Here is a 27,794-nt window from a genome sequence, read left to right as displayed (position 1 = left end):
GGGTGGTACAGCGAGGTCTTCCTGTACGAGGCCTGTCCTTCACATCATTTGTTTGTTGATACTTTCTTATCAAACGACTAATACTGGTATGGTGATGTCCCAATTGGTTAGCAATCTGTCTCATGGAATTGCCAGCAGTCCACATACCAATGGCCTGCCATCTTTCAGCTGTTGTTAGCTGCGGAGGTCCCATTTTGACGTGCTGTTTGAGATGAAGTTTCAACACAACTTTATCTTTCAATTTTACCGGTGGAATGACTTCTCCCTATACCTGTGTTTAGAGCATGCTGAAGCTAACAGTTGAATATATAGCCACAATGTTAGTTGAAGAGCGACTGACCCTCAGTGGAGCTGTAGAGAGATGCGAGTCTTGGAGTCTTAGCCTATACTGAGTTTTGGTCTAGTTCACCTCAGTTCACATTTCTTTGTGTATTGTGCATGAGGTTTGAGCAAGCATTCAACAATTGCTTAGTAATCCTCATCGTCCTCATCCTCATCTTCATCTGTATCTGGTTGGTTGATATCATCATTGATATGGTAGAAGGACCTCTTCTACCATGTCAATGTAGGACATCCAGTACCCTGACAGCTGTCCATTGTTGTGACGAAGATGATCAAGGAATTCTGCCCATAGCTGCATCAACTCTGTAAACCGTGGACTCTGAAGTAGGCTGTCGAATACCTGTTGGTTTAAATCATCAGTCATCTTGTTGACCTCTTCTAAGACTGCCTCGATTGTAGGACTCTGCTGCTGTAGATGATCATCTATCCATTGTGTAAACTCTGCCCATACCAGTCGCATCAGAGCTTCATAGATACATTTGTGGGTTCTAACAGCACGATTGTATTGTTTTCCATCAAGGACTCCGTTGAGCGAACCCTCAGCTACTATCCCAGATTCGATGCACACCTCTTTCAATCCAGCATCACTGAATCTCTTTCCAATTATTCCAAGAAAGTTCATGATGGTATGGAATGTTCCCATTCTCAAGAGGATATTGCAGAAGCGATCTTTGTGTTTCCAGGCTATTTCAGCAGCTTTTGCATACAGCGCTTGATCCATGACAACTACAATTGTCTCTAGCGAAAGATTCTGCCTGATGTGCTCTGATCGTTTCAGGATATCGAATACTGTAGTCAACTCTGTTGCTGGTGCATTGATAGTTGGTAGATATCCAACCATATCTTCTGATATTGGCACCTCATCTCTGGTTTTGATATTGAACCCAGTCCAACTTGGGAGTGTCTGCTTGTCAGTAGTTGTTTGTCTTGCTACGACCCATAGTAGATTCTTGCTTCTGGCCTCTTGGGATGCTTTTCTGGCGTCTAAGACAAAGTTGTCATTATTCTGGAGAGGCTGGGGACCCACACGTGCACCAGCTACATATACTTCTAGCTCTTCGGACTCCATATTAAGGGTCCTCTTCTTGAGTTTCTTAGCTGGTGGAAGATTTGGTTTGGGAGGAGGAAGCGGTCCATAGATCTTGGATTGCACTGCTATTCCATTCACGCGATGTGATGTTCCCTTGCCTGTTAGTGTTTCTTCAAGTCTGTCTATGTTATCCCACGCCAACTGCGTATGGATATGAGGTTTGATGGATGTTGGAAGAGCAACTTGCTGGTTGAGTTCTGTTGCTAACTTTTCAACACACAGGGCTGTGTCATTCTCTTCTAGCTGGTCATAAGACACTCCATGTCCGAACTTGTTCAGTGTGCGTATGATCTCGATGTTGCCAGTGAGAGTTTTAACTGCGTACGAAAGCATCATATGTTTTGGTGGTTGGTGCTTTCCACGTGTCACAGCATATATCATGTCCTGACTAAATGACTGGACCAGGGTGGTTATCCTAGATGATTGAACCTTACTTGTCGGGTCTCCAGTTAGCAGCCCAATGAGAAACCGCTCCAGCTCATATGGAATAGGTGTTACATCCTCAGCATCTGATGGATGGTATGGCCAGGGTGTGGGTTTCATGTCGTCTTTGATTTTTGTACGAATTGTCGCTGATGTTTGATCTATGATCTTGTTGGAGTCTTTCACTTTGTTTTTCCATATTTTGAGTTCCCTTTGCAGACATTGATTTTGCAAGACAGCATCTTCCAATGATACATTGTCTGGTACCATCACCAACTTTCCCTTGTCATCTGGAAATATCTTCACCGAACTCCCCAGCTCATATTCAAGCGTTCTATGAACATGTTTCTTTGTGGACTGCGTTAGACAATCAATCCCATCAGACAGCATGTATTCTTCTAATTTAGCAGTGAGTGACATGACTGGTATGATGGTCTTGTTTGGGATTACGTCTGTTCTGATATAGGTGAGAAGTTTTGCATATGCTTCTTTCTCGATCCTCTGATACTGTGCAAAATCATCTGTGTCATCGGGTCCATCTGCACCTTCAACCTCAGGCTGTATACATTCTCTGTTGTAATTCCTGTAGCATGAGAAATGGTAACACGCTTCTGCTGCCACAATATCTCTACTGGTAAGCGCTATCATATCCTTGTCATTTTTCTTTATTGCACATTCTCTCAATCTTTCATCTGCTCTGAGTTGAACAACTTGTGAAAGTTTTTCACGTGTATGAGACCCCTTCACATACTTGTCTCTGCGACAGAAGATGCACTCCGTATCATACACTCTTTTCTCTACTGATGATCTCCTACATGGCCTTTTGGGAGCGCTGCTACCTCCTGCTTCAGATTCAGTGTCTTCATTGGCTTTCCTCTTTAGCATGTTTAAATCTCGTTTCATGGTGAACAGGCTCCTACATTTTCGGTGGTAGAATATTTCTGGCACTTCATTGCCCTCAAGCCCCTCGGCAATATTGATGATATGTTCATGGTTCCTAACCTTAGCCGCTTCCAGTAATGTCAACCAAGATGTGTAGTTTTTGTGGGCTCACCAGATGATCATCGTCATCCGATCTTGTCATGTGTATAACGCATTCTTTGCTTTCTGTGGCGCTGTTCATTTTGGAAAATTAGTAGACCTCATCACTTGGTGTGTACTATTATTTCTATTCTAATCGTATAGCATCTACTTTCTATCTACTCCGTTGCTCATTGCTCCGACCACCGTTCCTACAGAAAGAAAAGCAAACAAAACAACAACAACGTTAAATTTTGTATGTAAAGTGGCGGCCATTTTGAAAATGGGTGATAACACACATTTAGCTACATCGTTGAATTTGCTATCACATATTTTCTTATTCTAGAGGTAAAAACCTTGTCAAAAATCATTAATAGCCTTACTCCCTCAATTTGGTACCGGTTGACCCCCCTAGCTGATAGCCTATCAGTTCTGTAAGTAAAACTTACCTCACGCATGTCGGGATTCCTCCAAATTTCTTCATTTAGTGTTATCAACAGCATTGGCGACTGTTTAAAAAGCTAATCATACATGTTTGTGGTTCATAATATTAATTACTATTCATTAATGTTCATTACCCCTGGTAGAGGCCATTGCTCCCACAAAAACGCCATGATAAGCTATTTACTAGTACCGACTGCAAAGCCGCAATGAGCCGGCAAAGCCAAAACCTCTTGCCACTATTTTACCCATCACCATGGCATCAGTAGGTTAGGTAGTTGGTAGTAGGTAGGTAGGTAGTTGGTAGTAGGTAGGTAGGTAGTTGGTAGTAGGTAGGTGTAGTAGGTACCGTACCTGGTAAGACTTGGTAAAAGAGAACAGCAGACAGTCCTCCCCAATACCTGCATACCTCTTGCCACTATTTTACCCATCACCATGGCATCAGTAGGTTAGGTAGTTGGTAGTAGGTAGGTAGTTAGTTGGTAGTAGGTAGGTGTAGTAGGTACCGTACATGGTAAGACTTGGTAAAAGAGAAGAGCAGACAGTCCTCCCCAATACCTGCATACCTCTTGCCACTATTTTACCCATCACCATGGCATCAGTAGGTTAGGTAGTTGGTAGTAGGTAGTTGGTAGGTGTAGTAGGTACCGTACGTGGTAAGACTTGGTAAAAGAGAAGAGCAGACAGTCCTCCCCGATGGCAATACCTGCATACAATACAATAAATGTCACAAGAAGCTTAAGGAAGTAACTATATGATGTGCTAGCTTAAGGCCTATTTTTAACTGGGCTTAACATACGTTTTCACAGTAAGTGTGTAGTCTTCTAACTTCAGTCGCTGTCAGGCGCCAGGGCTGGTTCTCTGACTCTCCGGGCACGGCAGCTTCCTCCACCAGAAGACGTTAGCTTGCAGTAATTAATTCGGTGAATTCCATCTCAACTTCGGATATTTCCGGCCGTGAAAAACTATCCGTATTTCTAAACTAAATATGTAAACCGCTTATACCATATTTCTGGCCGTGAAAAACTATCCCGTACGGCCGCGAGATTTCTAAAAAATAATTCTTCGTCAATTTTAGAATATTTGACGCCGTTTTCACCGTCCGAAACGCGTAATAATAATTGGTTCTGGTGTTTGATGACGATTTTCGTTGAAAATAACGAGGTTGGTCTTAACGTATTTTAATTACTAATGAGAGGTTTCATTCGATTAGGAATCAAAGAACGACGGGTGAAATAAGCTCCTATTGAACTTTTTCACAATTGTTTTATGCAAACTTCCGCATCCGGTCGATGGCGCCCATCATTGAGTGCTTTCATTTTAGAAATATTTTTGCAAATGCTCGACTCTCATTGGGTCCGGTGTTTGGTGACGCGTTTTGTTGAAGATAACCAGGCCCGTGCGGGCCGATGTTGGTCTTAAATTATTTTATTAATACATCGGAGGTGCATAAGATTGTGAATCAAACGACGACGGGTGAAAGAAACTCCTAATGAACGTTTAAAATTTGTTATGCATACTTCCGCCCACGCAAGATGGCTGCGCCCACGGCGCTTCGGATTCTCGAGCCAAGGCATAATCAGGTTTTCAACATAATACGTACTCGTTTATTGACAACACCGGCTTTGCTGGCTATAAACGTCGACTCGCCGAAAAAAACCCTTGGGAGAGGGGTCGGTGGGGGGGGGGGGGGGGGGGGGAGTAGGATATTATTGGTATTAATATTGTTTTGTAATAACATTAATATTACGCTATTATCGTTTTGTTATTTGAAGCGGCCTTGTAAAAACGCCACGATAAAGCTAACTTAATACGGCTATACACCTCAACATGCAAACCATTGACGGCAATGGCAGGGGGAAGCCCGCTCGGGGGGAGAAAACCCCCTTGGGGAGGGGGGCAAATGAATGCGCTACAACCTTCATTATGTAACCCTTGGTCATCGTGTCAAGTTTGGTTGAGATTGGATAAGCAAGGACAGAATGTATTGGCATCAAAAATTCATCAGACAGACGGACAGACACAAATGGCATATTTTAGTATGATCAAAGATGTCTTTTTCATTTTTACAATTGAGAATTTACCACATTTTCTGGTACCTTGTTGAAATCCCTGCCTGACTACACTAAACCTTGCATTTCCCACTGACATACTTATTGCTACCCTGTACCAATGAGGCAACCCAACCTACTGGCATGATAAGAGGTTCATTGACAATACACATACCACGTACAAGCCATGAGACAACATTCATGTAAAAGATTGCAAATGCTAAACTTTAAAAATTTCACTTTTTATCTGTTTGTTGTCAGTCCTCAATGCGGATGTGCTTTTTTTTTACCCGTGACATGTCGCAGGTCTTCAAGAGCTTTTTGTTGCTGTTGCTGTTGTTGTTGTTGTTGTTGTTGTTGTTGTTAGGGTTCTTGTTGGGGGTCAATTTTTGAAATGTGTACCCATTGGTCAGACACCTGCTGGACCACACCCCCATCTGTCGTTTGACTCCAGTACTCCACCCACCATATCACCGAGACAAAATTATATGGCCGACAGCTTGGTTTTCTGGTGGGCCTAACAAATTTGACCTATAGGCCTCTGCTGATTATACACTGTCTGGCTTTGTTGCGTGTTGGCTTCATCTGGATCGTGTGTTAAGTTATTGGTTTCATCAAGCCCGTACGAGCCCCCCTAACAAAATAGACCTAAGTTATTTTGAACGGCCCCATATGCTCTTTTCCCAATCGGCCCGTTAACGTATTTTTAAAGGCAATTCACCCTGTACCAATGTTAACATTAACATGTACCAATGTTACCAAATTCACCCTGTTAACGTAAGGCAATTCACTCTTTGCTTAATGGCAAAGTCCCATACATTGAATGGCCACGTACAGGTTTTTATGAACAAAAGTTTTATTACATGGAGTGGGAGGGCAGAAGAGAGACACACACACGCACGCACATACACACACAACAAAACGGAGGTAACAGATTTAAAATGAATCCCCTGTTTGGAAAAATAGATTTTGGGAGGTCTTGTACGCCGCTTTATTTCTATCTCGTTCTCAAAGCCACAAGTTTGCAGTATTTAAGTTATTTACTACTGTTTGTGCATTTTGAAGTCGCCTCCCTCTGCTTAATTGTTCCAAAAATGTTTCTGGATTGGGCGGAGCACTTGTGCTGGACGTTGATTGGTACTTGGTAATTGGTACAGGTATTTGTAATTTCCCGACTGTGAACACCCAAAATGTTAAAAAAACAAATAGAAAATGATATTGGTCCAACTGCCGATCACGCTCAATATTTGTATGGGTAGTTAACCAATGCAGATTAGTGGAATTACTTTGAGATGTAATTGTGGAAAAAAAAAAATTCCATTGTTGCTTTTTATTTTTGAGAAGTACGGAATGTTTGGTGAGCTTTTTGCTCAAATTGCGATGATTTAACTTCTACACAAATAGTAACAACATAATTGCTCCTTTGGACAAGCATCACATGTATTTTAACCAATGGGGATTTTGCAATTCTCTTTTGAATGTATCGATGTAATCACTTATTGTTTTCATTTTCATTATTGTTTGTTGCAGGATGTAGCTCAACATTGTGAAATTACATCCATACCAACATTTGTGTTCTACAAGAACCAGGCTGAGGTGAGACTATTTTAAGCCTCTTTTGATACCTTGTGATTTCATGTGTTGTTGGTCATGAATGTTAAATAATGATCTGTATTGTCCCAGTACAGAACATTAGTAGATCGTTTTCAACTTGTAGCCAATGTATTATTATAATAGCATATCAATTGAATTCAACAAAATAATAAAATATGAGGGATTGTAGAAGCTCAAAATGGGATTTTCAAATTAAACATCCTGTGTTCATATTTTGTTTTACAAAATTGCATCATTGACCAACTAAAATGAAATTACCTTGATCCAGGTTACGTTAACTTCATATTATGAATACTGCATTATGTGTTTGCCTGACTTGGTCTTTAGTCAGATAGCTTAACTGAATTATGGGCACAGACCGGACAAAAGTGCCATTTTAATTCCTGGGTGTTATTGATTTCGATAGCATTAACTTTACAAAATCCCCAATTGGCTACTATGATTAAAATGATAAATTTTGAAAACTATATGCGTTTTTAGCATATTCTCTGGTATTTCAACAGCAAAGCATATTGGTAGCTTCTGTGTGTGTGTGTGTGTGTGTGTGTGTGTGTGTGTGTGTGTGTGTGTGTGTGTGTGTGTGTGTGTGTGTGTGTGTGTGTGTGTGTGTGTGTGTATACACGTGTTTGTCCCCGATAAATAATATTGCAATGTTAACTGTTAATTGATGAATGCCTTCTTTGAATTTTATGCAAATGTATGCATTTAATTGCATATTCAACGTAATTGTAATGATTTAATTGGCAACTTTTATTTTTTGGACTGGATATGTTTGTTCTATTCATATTGCAAGCTTTGCTTTTAGATTAGGTAATTTCAAATGTAAATTTATGCTAATTTAATGTAAATGTATAATATTTTGCTGATGTTTCAATATCACGTGATTATACGATACGAAAATGGGGATCATAGATCTATGATGGCAGCTTAAACCTGCACACGCAGGATAATTTCCCTCTCCTATTGATATGAGCTGCTTTTTTGATGTGTAAAATTTGCATTGATACATCTTTTTTTTTTTACATCAACTTTTCAATGATATGTGTGTTTTAGTTGTTTGTGTTTAGTTTCGGAGAAGAGAGCAATGTTTTTAATTTCGTGGTGGTGAGGTGTTTTTATTACGTGTTTTATGGCTGTGAGGTGTTTTTAATTACTTGGTGGTGAGGTGTTTTTATTATGTGTTTGATGGCTGTGAGGTGTTTTTAATTTCGTGGTGGTGAGGTGTTTTTATTACGTGTTTTATGGCTGTGAGGTGTTTTTAATTACTTGGTGGTGAGGTGTTTTTATTATGTGTTTGATGGCTGTGAGGTGTTTTTAATTTCGTGGTGGTGAGGTGTTTTTATTACGTATTTTATAGCTGTGAGGTGTTTTTAATTTCGTGGTGGTAAGGTGTTTTTATTACGTGTTTTATGGCTGTGAGGTGTTTTTATTACGTGTTTTATGGCTGTGAGGTGTTTTTATTACGTGTTTTATGGCTGTGAGGTGTTTTAAATTACTTGGTGGTGAGGTGTTTTTATTACATGTTTTATGGCTGTGAGGTGTTTTTAATTTCGTGGTGGTGAGGTGTTTTTAATTTCGTGGTGGTGAGATGTTTTTATTATGTGTTTTATGGCTGTGAGGTGTTTTTAATTTCGTGATGGTGAGGTGTTTTTAATTTCGTGGTGGTGAGGTGTTTTTATTACGTATTTTATGGCTGTGAGGTGTTTTCAATTTCGTGATGGTGAGGTGTTTTTAATTTCGTGGTGGTGAGGTGTTTTTATTACGTATTTTATGGCTGTGAGGTGTTTTTAATTTCGTGGTGGTGAGGTGTTTTTATTATGTGTTTTATGGCTGTGAGGTGTTTTCAATTTCGTGGTGGTGAGGTCTTTTTATTATGTGTTTTATGGCTGTGAGGTGTTTTGAATTACTTGGTGGTGAGGTGTTTTGAATTACTTGGTGGTGAGGTGTTTTGAATTACTTGGTGGTGAGGTGTTTTGAATTACGTGGTGGTGAGGTGTTTTGAATTACTTGGTGGTGAGGTGTTTTGAATTACTTGGTGGTGAGGTGTTTTGAATTACTTGGTGGTGAGGTGTTTTGAATTACTTGGTGGTGAGGTGTTTTGAATTACGTCGTGGTGCGGTGTTTTGAATTACTTGGTGGTGAGGTGTTTTGAATTACGTCGTGGTGCGGTGTTTTTAATTTCGTGGTGGTGAGGTGTTTTTATTACGTATTTTATGGCTGTGAGGTGTTTTCAATTTCGTGATGGTGAGGTGTTTTTAATTTCGTGGTGGTGAGGTGTTTTTATTACGTATTTTATGGCTGTGAGGTGTTTTTAATTTCGTGGTGGTGAGGTGTTTTTATTATGTGTTTTATGGCTGTGAGGTGTTTTCAATTTCGTGGTGGTGAGGTCTTTTTATTATGTGTTTTATGGCTGTGAGGTGTTTTGAATTACTTGGTGGTGAGGTGTTTTGAATTACTTGGTGGTGAGGTGTTTTGAATTACTTGGTGGTGAGGTGTTTTGAATTACGTCGTGGTGCGGTGTTTTGAATTACGTGGTGGTGAGGTGTTTTGAATTACTTGGTGGTGAGGTGTTTTGAATTACTTGGTGGTGAGGTGTTTTGAATTACTTGGTGGTGAGGTGTTTTGAATTACTTGGTGGTGAGGTGTTTTAAATTACTTGGTGGTGAGGTGTTTTGAATTACTTGGTGGTGAGGTGTTTTGAATTACGTCGTGGTGCGGTGTTTTGAATTACTTGGTGGTGAGGTGTTTTGAATTACGTGGTGGCGAGGTGTAATCGTCCCAAACTTCCATTCTGCACCTACCCCTTCTTTACGTATGTGCTGAGCAGTTCTTTCTTGAAAAAAAACATTCAATCTGAATCCTCAACCTAAATTGCTTATAAAAATGAAATATCACAAACACAACAAATACATTTGTGCAAAATAATTGTTTGTATTATGATTGGTGAAAATCATGACAACACAGCAACTCAGGTACAGTCATTGACTCATTATGCTCAGCTAAAATAAGCCCGTTCCTCAGTAACGACGCTTGCTTGGTGAGGTGAGCGCAGCGCGCCGAGCCAAGCTAGTATATATATACAGACTTGGCATTTAATATGGAATATATTTTTTGAGGTGGTGAACTTAATTTTCAAGATGTCTTAGAACCAAAAGTTCATTGGAATAATGTTGAAATTATTCTAGATTTTGTTAATGTGACCTTTAAAAGAAACAAAAACCACATTTGACATTTCGAAACAAATAAATTGATCCTTGAAAGTGATGGAAACTGATATCGAACTCAATTCATGGACAGTACTGTGTTAAACTTCTGTACGTTTTCCAGAAGTATCTCTTTATTTTGCACATTAGCCAAAAAATTTTTTAACAAACACAAAAGTTAAATTACGACTGGGATTACGGACAGTAAAATTACAGTTCAGTACTTCGTGTAACCCCCGCGAGCATTCAGGAGAGCACTACACGTTGAGGCATGCTGTTCATGAGATTTGCCAAGGTTTGGACAGGAATCGCTTGCCATGCAGGGACAATAGCCTGCTGCAATTCACGCACAGAGGTCGGCTGCTGGGCCAAGTGGTCGATTTGACACATTAATTCTGCCCACAAGTTCTCTATCGGATTCATATCCGTGGACATGGCAGGCCACTCCATATGCTCTACACCACGGTCAGCAAGAAAGTGTTGGATTATGCGAGCACGATGAGGCCGTGCATTGTCATCTTGGAAGACAAAGTTTCCTCGAAAGGCTGCACGAGCAAATGGAAGCAATGTTTCTTCCAGAATGGCCCTGTACTTGAACTGGTTCAGGTTTCCATTCAGAACAACCAGGTCAGTTTTGCCCCTTGCATGAAAAGCAGCCCAAACGGTCACCCCACCACCTCCAGCTTGGACTCTTGGCACTATACAATCTTTGTTGTCGGCTTCATGCACTTGTCTGCGCACTCGGACGCGGCCATCTTGACGATAGACCAGAAATCTAGATTCGTCACTGAAGATCACATGATTCCAGTGTCCTGGCTGCCCTTGACGGTGCTCTCTGGCCCACTGCAATCAGCGCTGGCGGTGTTGTCTGGTCAGGCATGGTTTTCTCAGGGGACGCCTGGCACGATAGCCTGCTTGAACCAGTCGTTGGTTGACTCGCCTTCTGGATACAGGCACATTTGTCAGTTGCTGCCACTCAGCCCTAAGCCGATTGGCTGACTTGGTACGGCCATTGCGGACTAACCGGTGCAGCTGGCGATCATCCCTCCTTGTTGTTCTGCGGGGACGTCCTGGCCTCGGTATTGGAGTAGGGACACCCCTCTGAGCATTTCGTTTCAGGATCTTTGACACCTGACCTTGAGTGATGCTATACTGCCGAGCAATAGCACGCTGTTTCATGCCGTAATTTCGTAAAGCCACCACTCCACAACAAACAGCATTGTCGAGTTGACGGACCATCTCCAGAGGAAGCGGCAATAACTTTTGGAGATGTGCAGCAGTTGTTTTCCACTAATACAGAACGCAACAACCCTTGTATACCTGACTGTGAAGCCAATCATCAAATGCACATGTCTGTACATTTTGCCATGCCACTTGTGATATAATCCTGTTGTTGACTTCTTGCTGCGACAGACAATCAGTGACATGGTTCTTTTAACAAATAAATCACCAAAGTGTAAAAGAAACTCACCAGATTGATATACTGAGTTAAGAAAGTAAACCCAAGTCAAGAAAAAAAAAATTATACCATAATAAATGCCAAGTCTGTATATATATTGGCCTGTTCACGGTGTTTAACACCGAGACCCGTGAACGGATGGGCTGTAACGGGCTTCAACCCCGAGGCATTCCAAATTATGGTGATATAAGTTCACGCCGCAGCTGAGGAGAATCACGACGACCTTGAAGCTTTTAATAAAACCATAGTCATACTGGTTTATTCCCGAACAAACGACAAGCAGGGAAAATAAAATCAATTCTAACTATATCCAATAAGGTAAACCAGGGTGAAATAAATCCGATTAATTAAAACTAAGGGGCCTCACTCTCAGTCACAAGCACAGACGTGGTGAGGGACACAAAACCGGGTGACTTATCTCTGGTGTGGCAGCGGGAAGATGGACATGGGGCTGGTGTTGAGGAGATGGTCAGGACGATGGGCAAGGTGAGGTTGACAGCTGAATGAACCACCAGCATTGGGGGGGGGGGGGGGGGAGGGGGTAGGATGAAGCCAGCTCAAGAGCCAAGGCAGGATAGCCTCCTTCCTTAACGTTTTCCACTGCTCCATTCCCCTCACAACTCCTTCAGGAACGCTGTGAACACCACCGTTCTCTTCTCAGCCTCTGAGAGCCCCTCTGCACTCCTTTCCCGCTTGTCCTGGCTCCTCCCCCTTCTCCTCAGCCTCGCCAGACCCTACGAGCCCCCTCCGCACACTATTCCCACCTAATTATTCTCACAGAACTCACTGCTTTGCTCCTCCCTCATCTCCCTTGACAACGCTTGCCCCTCCTCCAGGCGTTGAGCTCCACCCCCATCCAGGGGATGATTATAGCTCCGCCCCTTTCTCCTTTTGCTTAGCAGAATGCCACGTCTTTCTGCCTCGACTTTCTGGGCTTTTGTGAACATTGTTCAACAGAGATGTCACCCGGCACGCCCGGTGGAAGTTTACATAAGATTTAACACACGTTTCCTTAACTTTAATCACTCTCTATCTTATCACAAGCATGACCCTCATATGCACATTCAAACACAATCCTTAGGCTAACAACTTGCTACTTCCTTACATCGAGATTTGCTTCCTACTCGCATGTGGTCCATGCTATTCCTACACAGTTCTATCTCTTCTAACGTAGTCTCTATCCTCCCCCATTAACGTAACAATATATAAGCAAACAGACAAATAGACAGGGGTGAACACATAACCTCCATCCACCTTTGGTGGCAGAGGTAAATACACACACACACACACACACTGGTACTGAGAAGTGGAAAAAAGAGTTCATTTTGTGGATTATTGTATCACATTCCAAGAACCCTTTGATTGTCCCCCGTACTTTTGTAAAGGTGAATGGAAGAGAAAGCATCTTGTCGCTTGTGTAATGGAAATTCTTGTTTGTGCTGTTTGACTTCATTATAGCATTTTGTTCTTCTTTCTTTGGGATATGAAAGATCGAATTGTAAAACTTTTCTAAAATTTGCCCCAAAGGTGAAGCGAATTTCGGGTGTAAATGTGCCAATGTTGAAGCAACATGTTGAAAGTCTGAAGTGACCAATGGATCTGCTGCTTCTGAACATCTGTCGTGTTCATGCTCTGATTGCTCTGCCCATGATGGAATTTTGAAATTTAAGCTGCTTGCCAAACTTTTCTTTCTTTGCTCTGCTGTAATGATTTGTCATTTGTCTTGAATGTTTGGTGAAATTTAATGGATATAAATAAAATTCACATTTCTTGTTTCCTGTTTTCTTTTTTGTGTACTGTTGGTGTGTTGATTATGACAATTTCTTTAATCCCTCGAAACAATTTTGTTTATTTTATGGACACCTCGGTATACAAACAAAATGTCCCTCAATGGAAGGAGTCCTTTCACCATGGAAGGGGATTCATTTACATTTTCAAAGCCTTCATGGGGCATTGATAAAAGATGCAGAAAAGCCTTTTACCAGGTTTAACAGTTACAGGACCATACATAGAGCACAGCTTGAAGGTAACCGGCAGAGAACCGTACATAGAGCACAGCTTGAAGGTAACCGGCAGAGAACCATACATAGAGCATAGCTTGAAGGTAACCGGCAGAGAACCGTACATAGAGTACAGCTTGAAGGTAACCGGCAGAGAACCGTACATAGAGCACAGCTTGAAGGTAACCGGCAGAGAACCGTACATAGAGCATAGCTTGAAGGTAACCGGCAGAGAACCACACATAGAGCACAGCTTGAAGGTAACCGGCAGAGAACCGCACATAGAGCATAGCTTGAGGGTAACCGGCACAGGACCGTTGGTGGCAACTTGGGTTGGTGGCAACTCATCAGTGCATTGAGTTGCATAATGTCCTCTGAAAGAATACCAACAGAGTTCTCCTGGATCACGATATTGTTCCTTCTTGGGGCTGAGTAAGTGGCTGATGCACTCTTCACGGCCTTTCAATGCGGAATTTCTGGTTCCACACCAATTCCTAATCCAGATAGAGCATACAGAACATCATCACTGGGTGAGACAAATGCATTGAGCTCTTTCCAAAGATAAGACCTGCCATGTCACAGCCACTAGTTGCGTGAAAAACTCAAGGTCTGAATACGAATTTCACCAATGGCATGATACATTGGTTTTTCAGATGCACATGCTGACAATTTGAACCTGTCCCCATCATGATGACTGCTTGATTGCCTATTACTGACATTTCTAATAAGGCAAGAACTAACGCATCTGCATCTGATGCATAGATGTGAACTTGTTTTCCAGTTTTGCGCACCTCAGCAGCACACAATACAAGTGTATCCACTTCTACCTGAGAGCTTTCCAAATCAGTTACTTCTGATTCAGCCTGATTTGACAACAACCCCATTCATGTGACTGTGATGACAGCTGATTTGCAATTCCTAACAACTTTCTCGGCCAAGTAAACTGTCAGATGTTTTGGTTTGATGCTGCGAAGAAATCTGATAACATCCTTGATGTTTTTTTTTTTACTCCACCTTATATCCAGGCATACGTGTTGATGAACATTATTATTGATGCTCGCTTGTGCTCTCCTTCAACGACTTGACACTAGTTATCAAATACTACAAATATGCTGGCATCACCTTGACTTTTGCTGTCAATAGCATGGATGAAGTTATCAACCAAGTCCTTCCAGTTTTTTTTATTGCATCCTCTAAAACATCCATTTCATGGACAACTACCAAACCATCAACGAGAATACAAACGTGATCAGATTCAGGAATAACCAGCTCTGGTTGGTGTGAATGCAGTTTTATATCTTTTCAGGGTCTGTCTCCACCAGAGCCTTTAGCTGATGAATAAGTTGAGCCTTGTCATTACATATATGTAGTCTTCCATCAGACGCCATCAGCAGGTGTTTTACAGGAGAGAATTCATATTTACCTATGACCTCTTTCAGATTTACATTAATGAACAGGATTAAATAATTAAATTGATATATGTGGGAAAATAACATGCCCAGGCCAGGAATCAAACCCAGGTCCTCTAGAAAACCGTACCAGTGCTCTGCCATCTGAGCTATCTGGGCGACCCTGACTGAGCATGTAATTTTCCCCCACATATGATTGCCATTCTCTTTCCGTCAATGGTTCCGGGGCACTTGCTGCCAACCAGAGGAGCACCAACGGCCTGAACACAAGAGGGTCTTCCTGCAATGGGGGATTGGGGTTTATATGCTGATGTTTTTCTTTTGTTGCCATATATGAATGAATTCCTGAATCTGTTTTTGGATGACGCTGATGTTTCCTCATAAGAAACATAAGAATTGGAGTTCCGGTTTTCCCGCCAATGTTGCGTTTTTCCCAAGATCTCCACGCTATCAAAGTGAAGTAATTGTTCCTGTTAGTATTTTTGTCAAAACTGTATTTTTATTTTACGGTGTGTGTACCTACTGTGTGTCTTTAGGAAGATCTCAGTGTAAATCGTGCATACCTGTATAAAATCGTCCGTTATTTCCTGCCGCATTTTTGAGGCCTTGGTATTTTAAGTTTCCTGCCCTGAGGTCTTGTTTTCTCTCAGCAGTCGTTTGTGGTCCATTAACTTTCGTTCTCTCAGTTTTTCCCAATCTTTTCACCCCATACTTCCTTGTTTAAAATCTTAACTCAAAAAAAAAAATTCCTTCTTTGTTCTTGTTCGTTCGTTTGCCATCCAGGTCTTTAAAACAGCTGTTCACCACCATCTCTTATCTTCCCCCATCCAAAACCTTGATCTCTTCTACCCATGTTAATTCACCCCAGATCCACTTTTTTGAAATCCCGACTTCTTTCCTTCCTGGAAGTTCTGTCCATGTGTATTATACCTCTCCCCGCTCCCCCCCAAGCCCTCTCCCTCCCACAGATATTCCGTTGTCCCTGTTCTCTGCTGTTGTACTTGTGTGCTTCCCTCTCTCTCCCCATCTCGTCTCCCGCTCCCTTTATTGTATGTTTTGTGTGTCGTTTCTTTGTGATTGATGTTAGCTCTTACACGAGCCTCGATGTTGTATACAAAAAAACCCAAAAACATTTGTTGTGTATATTATGAAAAGGAGGTCACAGCTTGCAACTTGGAGGCAAGAAATTTTTGTCAAACAAAGCTATTAAGAATGGTGTATTGCACTGTTTATTGTGTTCAACACTGAAAGCGTATGAAAGCTTCCACTTCATTGGGACAAGCGTGTGTGTCTGAAGTATAAACACAAATCCAGGTCATAGTTGAATCATACACAGACTCATTGGTTTGATAACTTTGTTCACCATTTTTCAATTCACAGATCAAGCAAATTATATGACAACAAAAATACCCCATACATCTAAACCACATAGCCACATTAGAAACATGACGTCTTCATTTCAATTCCTTCACAAACTTCTCCAATGAATTCTCGTTTGATCCAAAGAACGTATGCACCTGTGATTAAAACATAAAACAAGTGTTGATTATAATGTTAACATACAGGCAAAACTTAAATGAAATAGTGATTAGATTTTAAAGGAGCGGTTCAGGATACTGTTCAGGATACCAGCGCGCATCTACAAAAATAGGGGCAATACCCCTGAGCGCTCACCTGGAAGAAAAGAGCAATATACTACACTGCCGAAAGGTATTTTACACAGCATCATGGCATTTTAAACAATTTCAATGGTTGCAATAAGACAGGGCAGCATGCACAGTTCACAATCTGACAGTCATGCTTTCACTTGTTTACTGAAGACTGAGAAGTATTGCCTGCATCTAACTTGTCTTTATTAGTCCCCTACCGGTGTACACTGGAGGGGACTATAGGTTTGCACTCCGTCCCTCCGTCCGTCCATCCATCACACAAAGAACAGTTTTCCGGACTTTTTTTCTCAACTCTTAATGCTAATGATTTCAAACTTGGTACATGGTTTCCTCATGATAAGTTACAGGTCAACTTCACGACGTTTCAATCATTTTTGACAAAGTTATGGCACTTTGAACTTTGGTAATTTCCCCAACTGTTTTCCGGACGACAGACTGCCGGAAGGGGACATGTATTGCAGCGCAATACTCAGAATGCTTGTTTACGTGTGGTTTTTGATTAATGTTTCTGTGTGTGGAGTCGAATAATATAGTAATTAATAGTAATTAACTTTACAATTGGTTATTTTTTTTAAACTTTTTGAACAATTTCCAATATTTTCTTAAAACGTTATAATTTATAACTTTTCATTCCACGTCTCATCTTTAACTGGAAAAATGGCCCAACGCAAAACACAACTGCTGTATAAGCCTGAGTTTTTGAAATATGGCTTCACCGAGATGAGAAAAATCTGGGAATGTCCGACCTCAGTGTGTTCAGTGACTGCAAGTCCTCGCCAATGAATCTATGAAGGAAAACAAATTGAAGCATCATTTGCATTCAGTTCATCCAAACTTTGTCGAAAAGCCACTGAGTTACTGGGAGGACAAAGAAGAACAAGTAAAACGAAGTCGGATTGATGCTCCTTCGAGTTCAGCCTTTTCTCTGGAGCAAGCTTCCTTGGCGTCCTTTGAAGTGACATGGTATATTGCAAATGCAAAAAGCCCCATGGCATTGGAGAGGAGCTGGTGAAGCCAGCAGCAGTGGCAATGATGAAAACTGTTTGCGGAGCAGATGTTGCCAAGAAGATTGAATCGGTATCACTTTCTGACAATGGCATCAAAAGTCGAATTGATCTCATTGCAGATGATATTTTGGCTCAATTGATTGTGTACTGAAAAAAGCAGAAATTTTTTGTTGCAGACGGATGAATCAGTAGACATTGCAGGTGACGCTCAACTTATGGTTTTTGTAAGGTACAGAGGAGAAGACGACATTCTGGAAGAATTTCTTTCCTGCAATGCCCTGTCAAGTACCACCACTGGAGAAGACATCTTTAATATGATGATCAATTTTTTCAAGAAACATGATCTGGACTGGTTGAATTGTTTGGCTGTGTGCACTGATGCAGCTCCATCTATGATGGGAAGTCGTTTGGGTTTTGTTATTCGTGTTAAAGCAGAAAACCCTGATATCATAATTCACTGTTTATTACATCAGAAAAACCTTGCCACTCAACGTTTGCAACCGGACCTCCGTGTCGTTCTCAATAATGCTATCCAAGTTGTTAATTTTGTTAAGGCCAGGGCTTTAAACTCACGTATTTTCCATAAAATGTGTGAGGAGATAGGATCACATCACCAGGTCTTGCTGTCCACTCTGATGTTCCTTGGCTCTCTCGAGGGAAGATTATCAGAAGAGTCATTGAAATTGAATTTTTTTTACGTGAGAAGAGACATGCACTGGCAGACTGCTTTAAAGATGCTGCTTGGCTGGCAGCGCTTGCCTATTTGGGTGACACCTTCATGCACCTGAATGAACTGAATTCAGACATGCAGGGCTGTAATCATACCACGGTGGACATAGGTGAAAAAATTGCCTCATTCAAGAAAAAGCTTGCTCTTTGGAGAGAAAAACTGGCTGAAGGAAAAACGGCTGCCTTTCCAGAACTGAGTGCTGTGCTGGAAGATGCTTCAGAAATATCCCTTGTTGACATCAAAAGTATTTTCGAAGATCATCTGGAGAACCTTCAGGACGAAATTGACAGGTATTTTCCACAAAACGTCGACCTCAAGAAGCATAGTTGGATCAGAAATGTGTTCAATGTGGACGTCAGTGAAGTCGGAGAAGATATTCCAGGATTTCAAGAAGAACTTATAGAACTCCAGGAAAATCAAGTGCAGAAGCAATGCTTTGAAAAGCTCCCGTATTCGAAATTTTGGACACAACTTGAGGATAAGCCCATTCCGACTTGGGAGGCTGAAACAGCTCTTCTCCCTTTTCCAACAATATATCTCTGTGAACAAGGATTTTCAGGTCTTGTTGCAATCAAGACTAAAGCAAGGAACCGCATGGATCCTCAGCATGACTTGTGCTCTGTCCATCAAAATAAAACCAAACTTAGAGGAGCTTACCCACAAAATGAAGCAATATCACGGTAGCCACTGAGAAAATCTTTGTGTAATAAAGTCTCATTTTCATGTAAATTTGTTTTTCATTTTGCCCAATTAAAAACTCTTTGAAAATCATTATGTGTTGGTAATTAATTCAATAAAACTATATGAATAAACACAATGTATCAAAATGATAGGTCATTAACACTGCATGTACAGCGTTTAGGGTCACCAGGCCAGGACAAGATTGTATTCAGGGTCGCCACCAAAAAAGTTTGGGAACCACTGGCTTAGTGGATGGTCATTGGTTCCCTATGGGAGGTCATCCACCTTTTGCCAGGTGTTGTTTTTAGTCCTGACAAGGTGTCACAGTCACCCTCCCCACTCGCAAAGCCAGTGAGGGGTGTCGGTTTAGTCTTTGACAACCCGACCATGCGGCATGTCGCACTGGGTTACATGTTGCCAGTGGCAATCTCAAAACACTGACCTGACCAAAAAACAAAAAAATCTAGATGAAAGACAGTATTGTGTCGGGAGAAAGGCATGACATTGCCGAGGGGATTGAGGGAGACGCTTCTGTGTGGATAGAGATTAAAGATTGCAAGAAAAGTGAGATATTGGTGGGATGCTTTTGTATGGCTCATGGTGTGGGGGAAGATCAGGAAAGATTGATATATGAACAATTCAGAATGACATGTGATCAGGGAGTATTAATTTTGGGGGATTTTAATTTGCCCAGGATATATTGGGTCCAGGAACAGGGAAAGGGCACAAAAGATGGGGATTTTCTGGATCTCATCCAGGATTGTTTTTTAAACCAGTTTGTGGAAGGGTCCATGAGGGGGAGTGCTGTGTTCGACATCTTTTGGAGTAATGACCCAATATGGTGAAGGTGGTGGAGCATCTGGAGACAAGCAACCAAAGCATATAGTCAGCACAACTCTAGTGTTGAGATGTGAAGTTTGGGATAATGGTGTAAGTTTGTTGGATTTTAGGAGGACAAACTTTGAGGGTATGAGAAGTGATTTGCAAGGATTTCATTGGGTAAGGTTAATGAGTGGGTGGCCTGCATTGGAGAAATGGGGAACCTTCAAGAAGCAAATGTGTGCAGATATTCCAGTAAGGTGTAAAGCAGGGGCGGGCAACCCCCGGCCCGCGGGCCACATCCGGCCCGCGAAGGCTTAGCGTCCGGCCCGCCACCCTGCTAGGCTTTATTATTGCAATCCGGCCCGCGGACCTCCCAGTAAAACTCATATCATTTGTAAATGTAAGAGTTTATATTTAGCCGGTCTGAATTCAAGAAAGGGACATTTTGTCTTCAGCACCGTCCTCTTCCGGAAGACATGCGCACGGGGAACTGTCTTGCCTAGACACCGCCTGCTTGCTGATAGGCGGTCTTTTCAAATCAGCCGGCATGTGATACAGACGTCCTTCCGATTCAGTCAGCTTGCGACAAACGTTGGTGTCTGGGACAAATAACTTGCAACAAAGAGGTAAGCGACGCAGAGTTCTCTAAACCTATTTCAATTTTCACTTTCTTTCAATTTGCTTTGTTTTGTTTGTTAGAACATGTTATTATCTTTCATTTGCTGCGTTTAAATAATTTTATTCTCCCTTTTTATTTGTAAAAATAAAAATATAACGAGCTTTCTATTTGTAAAGAAAAAAATATATAACGAACTTTCTGTTTGTAAAAGAAAAAAGAAATTGACGAACTTTTGTTTAAAAGGAAAACGAAATTGACGAACTTTTGTTTAAAAGGAAAACGAACTCTTTAAAAAAAAAAGGATGCAGACTGATTCATTTCCTGTATTTCAGTTTTACGGTGAAACTGTGTCATATTCAGCGTTGGCCACGTGCGCGCAAAATAAATACATTCATCTGTACAATTCGTCTTCCGAGATTTTTTGTGCCCCAGATTGCTTGCTGTTACATCATTTATTCATTGCTGATATACCTAATTTTCTTCCTTTTCAGCTCATCATGTCTGCGACCCAGCGTGTTAAGAAGAGGAAAGTGGACCTCGAGCGTCGGATCTTCAACCCTGAGTGGGAGAAGTACTTCTTCATCGAGCGCTTTGGACAGGCCCAGTGCCTCATATGCTTGAAGACTTTGGCTGTCCTAAAAGAGTACAACGTGCGCCGCCACTGGGAGACAGAGCACCGCTCGTCAAACTTCGCGTCGGTGTCTGCCACCGAAAGGAAGGACGCCATGGTTAGACTATCAGGCAACTTGGAGAAACAAACTTCACTCTTCCGCAAGCAGAATACTGAGGCCGAAAAGGTGACGCGCGCCAGTTATGAAGTCTCCCGCATCCTTGCTCGCCGAATGAAGCCATTCGCGGATGGGGACTTCATCAAGGAATGCCTCCTCGCTGTAGTGGACTCCGTCTGTCCAGAGCAGCGTTCCGCCTTTGAGAACGTGAGCCTTTCGTCCCGCACCGTTCGTCGCCGCATCGAGGATATGTCGGAAAACGTGCACGACTCACTCAAAACACGCAGCTCAAATTTCGTCGCCTTTTCCCTCGCTCTGGATGAGAGCACCGACACAAAGGACACGGCCCAGCTGTCCGTTTTCATCCGTGGCGTCACCGCTGACTTTCAAGTGTGTGAGGAATTCCTCCAGCTTGTCCCGCTGCGCGACACCACCACTGGGAAAGACATCTGCGACGCCGTGCTTCTGTGTGTTGATCAGCACTCCCTGGACCTCTCCCGTCTTGTGTGTGTGACGACCGACGGTGCCCCGGCGATGGTTGGTGAGAAGAAGGGCGCCGCTTCACTGCTAGTGCGTCACTGTGCAGCCGCCGGATACACTCAGCCCATTAACAAGATGCACTGCATCATCCACCAAGAGTCCCTGTGCGCTAAGTCTGCCAACCTCGTTGGTGTCATGTCTGTCGTGGTGAAGGTCGTCAACTCCATCCTCTCCCGCAGCCTTAACCATCGTCAGTTCCAGGCACTGATGGACGAGGTGAACGTGCACTACAACGACCTGCTCTACTTCTGTGAGGTACGCTGGCTGAGTCGTGGGGCCATGCTGTCTCGGGTGTGCGACCTACAGCAGGAGATTGCCACCTTTCTACGTCAGAAGAACCTTCCCCACGCTGATCAATTCTCTGATCCGCGGTGGCTAGCTCGCCTGGCCCTGCTCACGGACATCACGGCGCACCTGAACACCCTCAACATAAAGCTGCAAGGCAAAGACATTCTCGTGACAGACATGTATGCGCACATCACTGCCTTCGAGGTTAAACTGCGCTTGTGGGAGGCTCAATTGGCTTCTGGTCAGTTTGTGCATTTTCCTCGCCTTGCTGCATGTGCCCCTGACGATGTGGACCTGGGCACTTGCGTTAGTGTCGTCAACTCTCTACGTGAGGAATTTGCTTCCCGTTTTGCAGGAGTCAGGGTGCTGGCTGCGGACTTCAAGCTTTTCACTGCTCCCTTTGACTTCCCCGTGGAAGACGCCCCTGCCTCCTTACAGATGGAGTTGGTGGAGCTGCAGTGCAACGATGAAATGAAGGCGAAGTTCCGCACCTCTTCTCCATTGTCCTTCTTCCGCGACACCGTTCTCCCTTCTAACAATTTTCAAAAATACATTGCCCATGTCCAACGCATTGTGGCCATGTTCGGCAGCACCTACTGCTGTGAACAGCTCTTCTCGAAAATGAAGTACACGAAGTCTCACCTTCGCTCCCAACTCTCGGACCGCCACCTCAATGACATTCTTCTGTTGTCTACCTCAACCATCGAGCCAGACATGGAAATACTTCTTCATGGCAAACAGCACCAGCAGTCTCATTGATTTGTAGAGTGTTCAATGCAATTTTTGTACAATCTATTCATGTAAACAAAATATAGTAATTCTGAGATTTCGTTTTTCACTCCGGCCCGCGATCTCCTTCCAAAAGTCTCATCTGGCCCTCACTCTGAAAAGGTTGCCCGCCCCTGGTGTAAAGGTAGAGGCAGAAAGAGACCAGGGTGGTTGAGCAGAGAGGTACGTTGTATAATTAGGGATAAGCAGAAGGCATTTATTAAGTAGAAAATAACAGGACTAGATTCTGACACATCTGTATAGGAGGAAACAGAGTCTAGTTAAAAAAATAACTGCAGGGAAAAAATTTGAAACACAACAGCAAAACATTCTTTAAATATATAAGGGGTAAGGAAAGGGTTAAGAGGAGTGGCGCCCATTGAGAGATAGCACAGGGGAATTGTTGGATGATGTGGGTGAGATGGCAGGCTTATTAGATATATTTTTTGCTTCTACATTTACACAGGAACAGTCAGGGGAACGTCCAATATTGAAGAGTGTCCAATTCGGGGTGACCAAGGGTTTTTCGAAGGAATCCGAGTGAAACCTTCTTAGAAGAGATCCAAGTGAAACAGTCAGAAAAATTAAGGGGCGATAAAGCTCCATGACCGGGTAATATGCACCACTCGAGTATTTGGTGCTGGGGATGTAAGATACTGGGGATGGGTGAGAAAAATGAAAATAGAGATTACATGCTGCAAGGGACAGTCTTGGATCGTGTCAAACAGGAGAAACATCTGGAGGTGTTAATAGATACGGAGAGAGGGGAGCTAGGGTGGGTGGGGGGGGGGGGGGGGGGGGAAGAAGCAGACAACACAGTGCCACAGTGTTTGCTTTATAGGTAAAGCAAACAAGGTTTTAGGTTGTATTTGTCAGGAAATAAATTATAAATCAAAAGAGGTGGTGTTAAAACTCGACAGGAATTCAGTGAGGCCTCATCTCGAATATTGTGTTCAATTTTCGTCACCACATCTGAAGATAGACATAGCTGTGTCATGGAGGGTACAGTATAGGGCTACTACATCGATTCTGGGACTGGCTACACTATGCTATGAAGAACGGCTGAAGGAGACAGGACTTTATACATTGGAAAGGAGGCTTTTGCAAGGGGGATCTGATAGAGGCTTTTAAGATAAGGAAAGGTGTGGACAACATAGGTGCTGTGGAGTTTTTCAGTTGAGTGGACAGCGTTCGGACCAGGGGCCATAGCTTGGGGGTAAAAAAGACAAGAGGACAGTTTTAACGCAGTGGTCTTTCAATCAGAGAGTGGTACATGCATAGAATGGTCTCTCCGGAAAGGGAGTGGCAGTGTAGGAGGTGGATAGATTTAAATGGGAATTAGACAGGTACCTGAATGCATTGGAGATGGATGGGTCTGGGGATATTGGCAGGACTTTGAGGGAGCTTGGGTGTGGATGGGTGATGGATTCTTGGACTGGTGCAGCACAGGTATAATGGGCCTCCTCCTGCACCAAAATTCCTTGTGTGTATCCTTAGATAGGTAAAGGTGTGTTGTTTAGCGCCATCTGGTGGAAGCTACAATGGCAAGTCGTAAATCATAAAAGTGGAGAAACGAACGTGTTCCTCCAATTTGGCCAGGGTCCTGGCACACAATGGTCGACTCTTGCAAAACACACCATGGAAGCTTAGTCATGTCTATGAGCAGATGATAGCAGATGGAAAGCCTGGCTTAATATCCCTCTCTGAAGGAAGGTATCACACTCTCCTGATTTCAAAGCAAGTAACATATTACTAATTACATTCAGACATATCTTGGGGATGTGACCAACAAGTTGGTTTGTTCCAGACTCATTTGAGCTGAACAAATTTTGTGCACGTCCTGTTACTTGCGTCCTTTGGCTGTGACACGCATGGCCCAAGACATCAATTTGATGTGGTGTTAGTGGACACATTTTATCATTGTTAACGGTGTTAGCGGATGAGGGAAGTGCAGTGGATGTATTGTATCAACTTTCAGGAGGTATTTGATAAGGTACCATATAAAAGGTTGCTAGCTTAGGTGAGGGGCTGTGGATTGGCTGGTCGGGTAACTAACTGGATTGGAAACTGGCTTAGGGATCGGAAGCAAAGAGTGGGCTGTGATGGGGAGGATGTCTGGTTGGGAAGATGCAAGTAGTGGGGTACACCGTAGATGTCACGAGGACCATTATTATTCATAATCTGCATCAATTATTTGGACAATGGGGTTTAAGAGTAGGCTTTCTAAATTTGCAGAAGACACAAAGCATGGAAGTAAGGTACATAGCACGGAGGGTGGTGATGGGAGACAGAAAAGTTTCACTTGGTAAATTTCATCACATTTTTCAATTCAAAAGTAAGAAAAAAAAGAAAACTTCATTTCCGTGATGTCAAAGGATAGTTTAGGATGAACAAGATTGGATTCCACTTTGAAAGATAAAGTAAACTACGCATTCAGTCAATGTTAGCTGCATCCCAAAACTCTCCTGTAATCACAAATGTTCTTTTGCAACTGCAAAAAGGAAATCAAAATGTAACTTACTTTTTCCTTGTTCTTGTAAAAGATAAATGTGGGCATGCATTGCACGCCACACTCTTCAGCCACTTCCTGAAATGGATTACAAAAAGACAAAATTTAACATTGATTATGATACAAGACATGAAAGTACAGGAATTGGAGAAAACGCAACATGAAAACATTGGAAGTAATTGTTTTGCATTAACAGGTAATGTGTGTGACAACTACTCGTAACTGCTGGGATACTCTACCTCAAGTAGGTATAATGAAGTCACTGAAGGTACTCATTGTCAGTCATCCCACTGTCTTATTACCCTACGCTCGCGAAGCGAAATACAAGGTTAAGCATTCGGGTCCGTGCGTACGTCGTATAGGCGTATGTGCGTATGTGCGTGTCTGCATTTTAAAAAAATTCATTTTCTCGGCAACCGTTTGTCCGATTGACATCAAATTTTCACCATAGGAGGGACTCCTCCTGTAGAATATTTCAGTGAATATGATGACGTCACAGGTCACGTGGTACGGGCGCCATCTTGGAAAAACCAAAAAAAATTGCACCTCCATATCTCAAAAACCTCTGCAAAGAAATACTTGAGACAGGTCTCCTTGCAAAGAACTCTCCAGGTGGAATAACATATGTTAATCATGACGTCATAGGTGCCGCCGTTATGACGTCATAATTCGACAAGTAAAAAACGTTATCCGATCAGGATGAAATTTCTTGAGCATCTTCTCGGTATAAATTTATGCAGAAATAAAATTGTAATGTCGTCGTAGGTCACGTGGTTCGGACGCCATATTGTTTTGAGTGAAAAACCACTAAAATCCAATTTTCTCCTAAACGACTGAACAGATCGAGGCCAAACTTTGCAGGCAGAATCGCATACCCATGACGAACAAAAAAGTGACGTCATGACACATGGTTTGGGAGTTATGACGTTTTTAAGCATAAACTTTTAAAACCTAGCTCCTCCCTCATTTTTGATCCTATCTCGGGGAAACTTCACAGATGTGTTCAGCATATCAGTCTACTAAAATCACATTTTGGAATTTGCGATAGGTCACGTGGTTTGGCAGATATAAATAATTTAACGATTTTTTTTTTATAACTCTTGAACCGCTTAATTGATCGACGTGAAACTTTATATTATAGTAGAGGTAATGAAGTGTAACATGTGTGCAAAATTTAAAGATGATTGGATGTACGGTCTGGAAGCTAGAAGTTGTTATTGCATGAAGATGAAGAGTCTTCTGATGTGGGCATGGAATTAATTTATCACTCTGCACATGACAGGCAGGCAAAGTACGGAGCGACCTCACGGGGTCATTTTGACCTCAAATAAAATTCTGATTTCAGATTTGTCAATCGCTGAGGTATATTAACAAAAGACCCAAACAGATTTGGTGAAATTCCGACGATTTTTGACGAAAATATAACATTCGTGTCTGCATTTCAGTAAAGTGTGTGCCGTGTCAGCATTTTAAAAATTGAAACGTGGCTCATTGTAAAGAACTCCACATGGGGAATAGGTGTTAACGGTGTCATTGGTGCCATAATTATGACGTCATAATTCGACAGGGACAATGCTTAGTCTGATCAGTTTGAAATTTATTGAGCATGATCTATGCAACAAATATTTAGAGAATATAAATTTATGATGTCATCGCTCACGTGGTCTGGCAGCTATATTGGATCAAAAAAAAGAAACGTTCAAAAATAGAAGAGTTGGCTCACACCAAGTTGACTGCGCAGGGTAAGTATTCTATGAATACCATCCAGTTGTAATACAGCACACGTATATGGTTATGTCGTTATGTCGCTTTGTTTATCGGCGACGAAAACGTCTTCTTCTTCTTCAAATAAAATTTATCACCCTCTCAATTAACCCTCTTAATTGCGTTAAGACTGCTGAGACCCCTCAGACCTTTGACGACCCTTTAATTCCCCCAAGACCCTTCAAACCACCAACACCCCTGAAGACCCAAATTACCCTGAAGACCCAAAACACCCCAAAGACCCAAAACACCCAGAAGACCCAAAACACCCCGAAGACCCAAAACACCACGAAGACCCAAAACATCCCGAAGACCCAAAACACCCCGAACACCCAAAACGCCCCCAAGCCCCCAAAGACCCAAAACACCCCGAAGACCCAAAAACACCCCGAAGACCCAAAACACCCTGAAGAGCCAAAACACCCCGAAGAGCCAAAACACCCCGAAGAGCCAAAACACCCCGAAGAGCTAAAACACCCCGAAGCCCCAAAACACCCAGAAAACCCAAAACACCCCAAAGACCCAAAAGACCCTGAAGACCCCAAAACACCCCAAAGACACAAAACACCCCGAAGACCCAAAACACCCCGAAGAGCCAAAACACCCCGTAAGAGCC

The 27,794-nt window shown here is 42.4% G+C and overlaps 1 protein-coding gene and 1 long non-coding RNA gene across 2 annotated transcripts in view; one reads left to right on the top strand and one right to left on the bottom strand.

The window, feature by feature from the left end:
* The window catches only part of LOC137432528 (thioredoxin-like), a 55,378-nt gene extending 41,962 nt beyond the window's left edge, over positions 1-13,416 (top strand). Inside the window, exons 4-5 of the mRNA XM_078781886.1 lie at positions 6,898-6,963; positions 13,171-13,416. Coding sequence (XP_078638012.1) covers positions 6,898-6,963; positions 13,171-13,233 — 129 coding nt within the window. The 3' untranslated portion in view covers positions 13,234-13,416. The remainder of the gene's footprint in view (positions 1-6,897; positions 6,964-13,170) is intronic.
* Positions 13,417-16,263: 2,847 nt separating this feature from the next.
* On the bottom strand, positions 16,264-25,689 carry LOC137432538 (uncharacterized). The gene is made up of 2 exons (XR_013624100.1): positions 25,427-25,689; positions 16,264-16,569 (listed from the first exon to the last, which is right to left on the bottom strand). It is a non-coding gene; the product is annotated as an uncharacterized LOC137432538 (long non-coding RNA).
* Positions 25,690-27,794: the final 2,105 nt, after the last annotated feature.

This window comes from Myxine glutinosa, chromosome 1, assembly GCF_964187855.1.
Source record: "Myxine glutinosa chromosome 1, kmMyxGlut1.1, whole genome shotgun sequence".
Taxonomy (NCBI): domain Eukaryota; kingdom Metazoa; phylum Chordata; class Myxini; order Myxiniformes; family Myxinidae; genus Myxine; species Myxine glutinosa.
The sequence above is the reverse complement of the archived record's forward strand: the minus strand, read 5'-3'. Positions and strand labels throughout refer to the sequence as shown.